The sequence below is a fragment of the Eurytemora carolleeae genome, unplaced genomic scaffold (genome assembly GCF_000591075.1).
Source record: "Eurytemora carolleeae unplaced genomic scaffold, Eaff_2.0 scaffold105, whole genome shotgun sequence".
Taxonomy (NCBI): domain Eukaryota; kingdom Metazoa; phylum Arthropoda; class Copepoda; order Calanoida; family Temoridae; genus Eurytemora; species Eurytemora carolleeae.
This window is the reverse complement of record NW_019396058.1, coordinates 314,020-320,964: the sequence shown is the minus strand read 5'-3', so window position 1 is coordinate 320,964 and position 6,945 is coordinate 314,020. Positions and strand designations below refer to the sequence as shown.

Below are 6,945 nucleotides of genomic sequence, written 5' to 3'. Positions count from 1 at the left end.
ACCCCCCACCCCCCCCCCACTTAACAATCACCTGGCAAAGAACAAAAATTACCTCACTAGCATCAGCTGAGAATTTATCTCCACCTACGGCTAGACCAATGAGAGAAACACACTCAATAGTTTTACCACGCAGCATACGGAGCTCCGGGCTAGTTGCCTTCTCTATCATATACTTGAGACAGGGCATAAACCTAAACAACAAATTTTAATTTTAATGTCACCTCTTCAAAATAGCTCAAATTAGAGTTTAACTCTGTAGGGAGAGTTTCCTTTTTGTAGCTTATAGTAAGTAATATAAAAAGATTCACAAGTCTTCTTTGAGAGAAATAGGAGAAATTATCTGAAAGACTCCAGCTTTTTATCAGTAAACATTGTACTGGCTTGACCAGTGCTTAGGATCCGGATCCGTTGGATCCGCAAGATTTTGGCTTCCTGAATCCAGATCCGGATCCGCAAAAATATATCCGGATCCAAGGAGCAAAATATCAACCAAAAACTGCAAAAAAAAAATATTTACACTAAAAGTAAAAAATTTGAACTTAAAAAAAGAGCGACATAAAATTTTCCTGATTTCTGAATGCTTTTTAAATTTTTGCATAAAAATAAGCGAAAGAATAAGACAAAAAATTTGAAACATCTGCTTTGTTAAGAAAAATCAGTAAATTTTTGAAGAAATAATCTGGATCTGGATCCGGATTTGGATCCGGATCTATTTTATTTCCAGTGCGAATCCAGGATCCGGATCCGTATCAAAATTAAATGGATCCCAAGCACTGGACTTGACATTAGCCAACATAAAATAGAGCTTACCACAAGCTTTGACATGAATGGATCAAATATTTATGGATATATCAATTGTGATACGTGATACGTGATACGTGATATTGTTTCCTGTGTACTAGGATTGAGCAAATTTCTTAAAATGTAAAAAACTCGCAACAAACTATGATGATAATGTATTGATGATGTAGTTGGAATTCGTAAGTATATTTCTGCAATAAAAATAACTTACTTGTCATAGTGCTCCACAAAGTTATCCTCTGCTGTATCTGCAACTGAGGCTATGGTAGTGACTATCTGCTCTAGAACCAGTTTGTTTCCCTTCTCTACTAGTTCGTTAAACTTGGCCTAAACAGAACAGTCTTATATCAACGGTAGTTACGTTCTGTGTAATCTATATTTAGGGTGAGAAATCAGCCAACCGCCCACCAGAGGTCGCTGCGTTTTTACTTAAAAACAATTGAAATCGAAAACATTTCAAAATCGTCCATAGGGTTGCGAATTGACGATTAAATATTAGAGAAATTGCTGTAAGCCCCCCTCCGTAAAAAAAAAATCAAAGATCTATATATGATGCATCATTTTCTTGAAAATTTCTTGCTGAATTCAGATTTTAAATTTTAAATATGTTAAAAATTTTAAGTTATAGCCAAATAGGGTACTAAACTCCGGTTTTTAACTTGTTAATGTTTCTGATGAGTTTTTTTACTAACTCAATTTTCAATTTTTTAAACGCTTTTCAGATTTGTATTAAGCATTCCAAGAAAATGATGTGAAACATGAAAATTCAAAAAAAAATTTGTGGCCTTACGGTAAATTCTTCGATACTAAATTGCAACCCAATGGACGATTTTGAATTTTTTTTTGATTGCAATATATTTCTTAAGTGAAAACGCATCGACCTCCGGTGGGCGATTGACTCAATTCCAATATTGATATTAATGTACATGTACAAAGAAGTTTTTTTTCTAATTCTTTATTTATGGTGTCTGCATGAGTATTCAAGTTTTTAAATTTTGCTGTAACATTTGTGTTGTCGGCGAAGGCTGTACTGAAAAGTTCATTGAAAATCCTAACATTTGTTAGTAAAATAATAACACAAGTAAGAATAGAAAGTATTCAAAATGATATAAACAATTGTACTAGCTGTACAAGAAAAGGTCTGCTTTCAGCATTCTGTTATCTTTCGAGGTTCTTTTAACAAGAGAGGATAACGGATTGTCGAAAGATTAGTTTTGCTTTGAACCTACCTTAAGTACTGATTCTAATTTCTCCATTATCTGTGGAAGGTATGGAACCAAGATATTTTTAGGACAGTCCTCGCTAAAAGAAGAAAAAAATATATATTTCAATGTGACTATTTACTTCGAGTCAATTTAATAAGTTCAATCCAAAACACAATTTCTATTTATTCCAATTTAGTGACAGTTCGAAATGATATATTCTGTCATATTCTGAATTAAGTTTTTTTGTGGAATCGTGAATTATTTTTACTAAATGTATGTAAATTATTAATAACCTGAAGTTGACCAACGCGGCTCCAGCATGAGCTTGTACTCGAGGATTTGCGTTGTCGTCCATCAGAAGGAGAAGGCCAGGAAGAACACGAGCGTGGAATTTCTTCTCAAAAACTGGCGCGAAATCAGTAGACATTTGTCCGATAGCGTTACAGCAGGCGTATCTTACTCTGAACAAAAATCAATTAATCAAACAAAATAAACTTTGCAATTTAAATATATTATATTTGCACATTTTTAAGAATAAATTTCTTTTCTAAATTCAATTGCTCCATTTGTTATCTCAATCTAAAACGTTTGTCACTACAGTTAACAGAATTTTTAAATTTTTAAAGTATGATCGACTTAGTCCAAATAACATAGAGAAAATAACACAATGATGAAATAAATAATGGAAGTTTTTTCAAATAAACCTCATTTTAGAGATTCTTGATCTTGGTGGAATTTAATTTTTGGATTGTCGTACCTGGGATGAGGATCCTGAATGTAGTTTATGACTCCGTCCATAACCTGAGAGAGGAAAGGTTCCATCTGTTTATGGCATCCCTCGCCAGATGCTGATATTGCCATAAGAGCAGCGTGTCTGTACTTCCAATCCTGACAAAGAAAACTTTTTTCGATGACATAACTATCTAAATAGCTTAACAAGGAAGATATTAAAAAATTGTAGGAAGGTTGCAGAACTTTCAACTTTCTCTAAGTGCTCACTGGCTCAAATCTTGAGGAAGGTTGCAGAACTTTCAACTTTCTCTTAAGTGCTCACTGGCTCAAATCTTGAGACAAGCGATTCAAAGTTCAATTAAAAGATACGCGAGCTGTTGACCCGTCGTTGTTCAACAAAGACTTCATACATTTCAGTCCCAGTTATAAAAAATTGTAGCCGATTGAAATTTTACTGATGTTCTTTGTTGGTTTTTAAGTGGCTGATATTTTGCCACATGGTCCTTTATTTTTATACGGATTTCAGAGTAAGTTTAAATTTCACTGTGAAACCCCAGACAAATGAATTTTCCAACTTGCTGTTATTTGCTGGCAAATATCAATGTTATGTTTTTTTAAAACTGAGCCTCAGGTAGCCAATTTTCAGAAACAATTAGAGAAAACATGTTTCTTTACGAAGTTTGTTTATTGTGGACAGTTAGTATGCTATTTGTCTTATTAAGAAGACATCCAATTAATTAGTAAAGTTGGGGTCGACACTCCCAAACATCTTTAAATAGTAGCTCATAAATATTTAGCTGTCGGTACCTTAATTAGCATTTTTATTATCTAACCTGTGACTGAAGCATGGTAGGAGTGAGCTGCATGATGTGTGGAAATACAGTTTTCCCTCCTAAACCACATGCAAGACGATCAAGAGCACTCTCCGCTACAACTGCATTGCTGTCATTATCCTCGTCCTACACAAACATATTTGTTATTTTTTTATTGTTATCCTATTTTCTTCATTATGCGACTATTTGCGCACAGCATAAACAATTCACAATTCCACAATAATTATTTTAGTTAGTTAAATCCAGAAAGAAAAATTTTGATTCGTTCGTCTGAAATTTTATAATTTACCTCTGGTGCTTCATTGGTTGACCAATCCTCCTCCTCATCAATATCTGTCATCATCTGTAGACAAGCCTGGACAACAGCTCCAATACATCCACCAACTACTTTCCGTACCATAGCAGGAGCAGTCTCGGAGGTAGTAACTATAAACTCCAACGCTAGATGTCTCCAGGACTCTCCTAGTTCCTCGTTCAACACCATCTTCAAACAAAGCTGAAAGATCTGCTCCAACTGGGGTCGCAAAAACTTCGGCATCGTCTCGGTAATGTCGATTAATGTTTTAAGGCACGCTTCGTCGTCCTGGTTTTCAACAGACTGAACAGTGACCTGCATCATAGGTCCTAGAAGGTCGGCGAAATGCTTCTGCACTGCAGAGTCCTTCTCATGAAGCATTAAGTAGTTTCCAGTGGCTTTTACCGCTGTGAACCTTACGTCGAATGTTGGATCGTTGAGACTGGCGAGCAACATCTGCTTTATAACGTCGATATACTGCTTTTCCTGGTTGCCGAAGACACCGGGTATACTGGCGAACATGTGGAGGGCAACCTCCTTTATCTCAGGGTTAGCAGAACTTGCGCAGTCAAAAAGAAATTTTAGAAATTCCGGCCAGAGATTGTTTCCGTCGTCGTCGGTGAGGTTTCGTGCAACTTCAGCAGCCAGATCTGCACATTTTCTTCGGCAGTTTTTGTTTGGTTCATTGTGCACACATAACAAGATTTGATGCTTTAGCTGGGCTTTTTGCTCATCAGGCAGCTAAAACAAAAATTCTGATAAAACGAAGGGTAAGGGTAACGTACATAAATACAAACTAGTTTATGAATCACTGTTAAGAATACATGTTCTTTGATTTAAAAGTAAATTGGCTGTGTTGATGATTAGTTTACTGTTGAGTAACATGCAGTATCAAAATTATGATAATACTAGCTTGGGAACCCAGCTTTGTATGAGAAATTTTAAATTTGCTGTTAAAAGTCATCCATCTTCATCATCATCGTCATCCATCATCCAACTTAAAAAAGAATTTTCGACTCGAGCTTAGAACATTCTCGTGGTTCTACCGAGTTCTAAAGCAAAATTTTAGGCTAATCTGTCAAGGAGTTCATGCGATGATGAAATCCAACCCAAACAGTGATATCTATTTCCGTCCTTCACTGAGTTTATTTTGTGTTGTTCTTATTGATGTTACAAGTTTAACAAGTATACATCTACAAATAACTAAAACTGCACCTTCGCATAGAACTCATCAAACTCTGATGAGAAAAGTCTCCTGAGCATGACGGAGGCGAGCTGGCGCCCATCCTCCGCAATCTCTGTAGTGTTGGAGATTGCTCCGAGAAGGATGTTAACCTTCTGCTCGGTCGGGACCAACTCATAGGACTCCTAAGCAAAAATATAAATTTAAATGAGATTTAATTATGGATTTCACGCCCGATTCTAGAAAATGTTTCCAATAAATCTGATAATAACCTAAAATACTTTAACAGATAGTTAAAAAATTACTCTTTGGTTAAAAAAACTCCGTGTTGCGCAAAGAGCGTTAGATAAAAAGAGATTAATATCCTTAAATACAGATCAACCAACACTTCACTCATCTAAGTGTGAATCGTATCTAAGATATTTAATTGAAGCCCGATTTATCATGAAGAATAACTAATGTTCACTACTCGTAGCCGAAGATAGAAGACCTTCTTATCTTGAATGTAAGCATATCTTCATTTGACCCTCCATTTAAGGAGGGCCTAAAAGATATCCTGATCAACAATGTGGAAGAAAGTATAATTTTACTACCTTCAAAATTTACTAATTCTGATAATTTCTCCAAAGTTCTCCGGGTCTGTCCAAGAGAACGATTTTTAAACAGGCTCGGAGCCGGGCGCTACGGCCTCATGACCAATTAGGGTCCGTCCTAGTATACAGTTTTTTTACGCCCCCCCCCCCCTTCCCCTTCCTATCAATTATGTACATGACCACTTTTTCAACGATTTTCAAAATATTAGTTTATATTTAGGGTAAGGTTAGGTTAGACACTTTCTGGGCCGAGCACTGCGGCTAGGACAGGCTAGGGGGCAGAGGGCTGCGGCTAGAACAGGCTAGGGGGCCGAGCGACGTGGCTAGGATAGGCTAGGGGCCTGGCGTTGCGGCCACATGGTCAATTGTATCCATGTCTTACATACAACATGTACAAAATTAATAGGGGGGGGGGGGAGGTCCAAAAACGTATATTAGGAAATTACCACCAATTATAGCCATGGTAAACATATAAGATCCATGTACAAAATTGATAGGAGGGGTCGGGGGAAGGGGAGGTTCGAAAATAGTTCCTAAGGAAATTATCAGTTATCCTTCAGTAGAAATGGGCAAGTCATTTTTATGAAACCTCATTTGAAACAACAAACATGGATACATTGTTCAAACATGGTCGGACAGAACTTTCAAGGGCCCAATTGTCAAGTCAGTCCCTAAGAAACCTCTAATAAATAATAATTACTCCCTGGACCAAAATGGCATATATGTGAATAAGAAATGATTTATAGTTTACAGGATTTACATCAAGCTATATTGCACTTATTCAATTTTTAGACTTAACACGAAGAACGTGCAGGGCAGATATAAGATATTTCAAGTAACTTTTTTCGCCAGGAGTAATAACTTTATCACAAAAACTACTTTTCACCTCTGCTTTGCTTCTGATATCATTATCTGTAGATAATAAGGCTTTAAGCAATTCTTGAACGTCCCCTCCCGCCATTTTACAACAACATGTGCCCTTCCCGCGTTATTGTGAATAGCAGATGACTCAAATAATTTCCTAAACTGGTTTCAAGCGAGGGATTTCAGCAAGTTTCAGGAGGAACATACTGGCGGACATTAAGAAAGAAGACGGAAAGATATTTTTCATTAAGTTATTAATTCTTTGTTACATATCATGTCAGGGGCGTACGAGGGGGGGGGGCCGCGCCCCCCCGCCCCCCTCTACGCGTGCCCCCCCTGAGAGGCTGAGGGGGGGCATCCATGGGGGAGGCTCTTTTAATATTACATTTGTAATATTAACATAATTCATAGTTTGGAATATCTAAGGTCTACAAAATAG

The 6,945-nt window shown here is 36.9% G+C and overlaps 1 protein-coding gene across 1 annotated transcript in view; it reads right to left on the bottom strand.

The window, feature by feature from the left end:
• The window catches only part of LOC111707790 (importin-5), a 12,684-nt gene extending 6,041 nt beyond the window's left edge, over positions 1-6,643 (bottom strand). Inside the window, exons 1-9 of the mRNA XM_023480949.1 lie at positions 6,529-6,643; positions 5,082-5,234; positions 3,861-4,607; positions 3,572-3,697; positions 2,764-2,894; positions 2,300-2,467; positions 2,031-2,103; positions 1,013-1,128; positions 53-191 (exon numbers count right to left, since the gene is read on the bottom strand). Of these exons, the coding sequence (XP_023336717.1) occupies positions 53-191; positions 1,013-1,128; positions 2,031-2,103; positions 2,300-2,467; positions 2,764-2,894; positions 3,572-3,697; positions 3,861-4,607; positions 5,082-5,234; positions 6,529-6,603 (1,728 nt within the window). The 5' untranslated portion in view covers positions 6,604-6,643. The remainder of the gene's footprint in view (positions 1-52; positions 192-1,012; positions 1,129-2,030; positions 2,104-2,299; positions 2,468-2,763; positions 2,895-3,571; positions 3,698-3,860; positions 4,608-5,081; positions 5,235-6,528) is intronic.
• Positions 6,644-6,945: the final 302 nt, after the last annotated feature.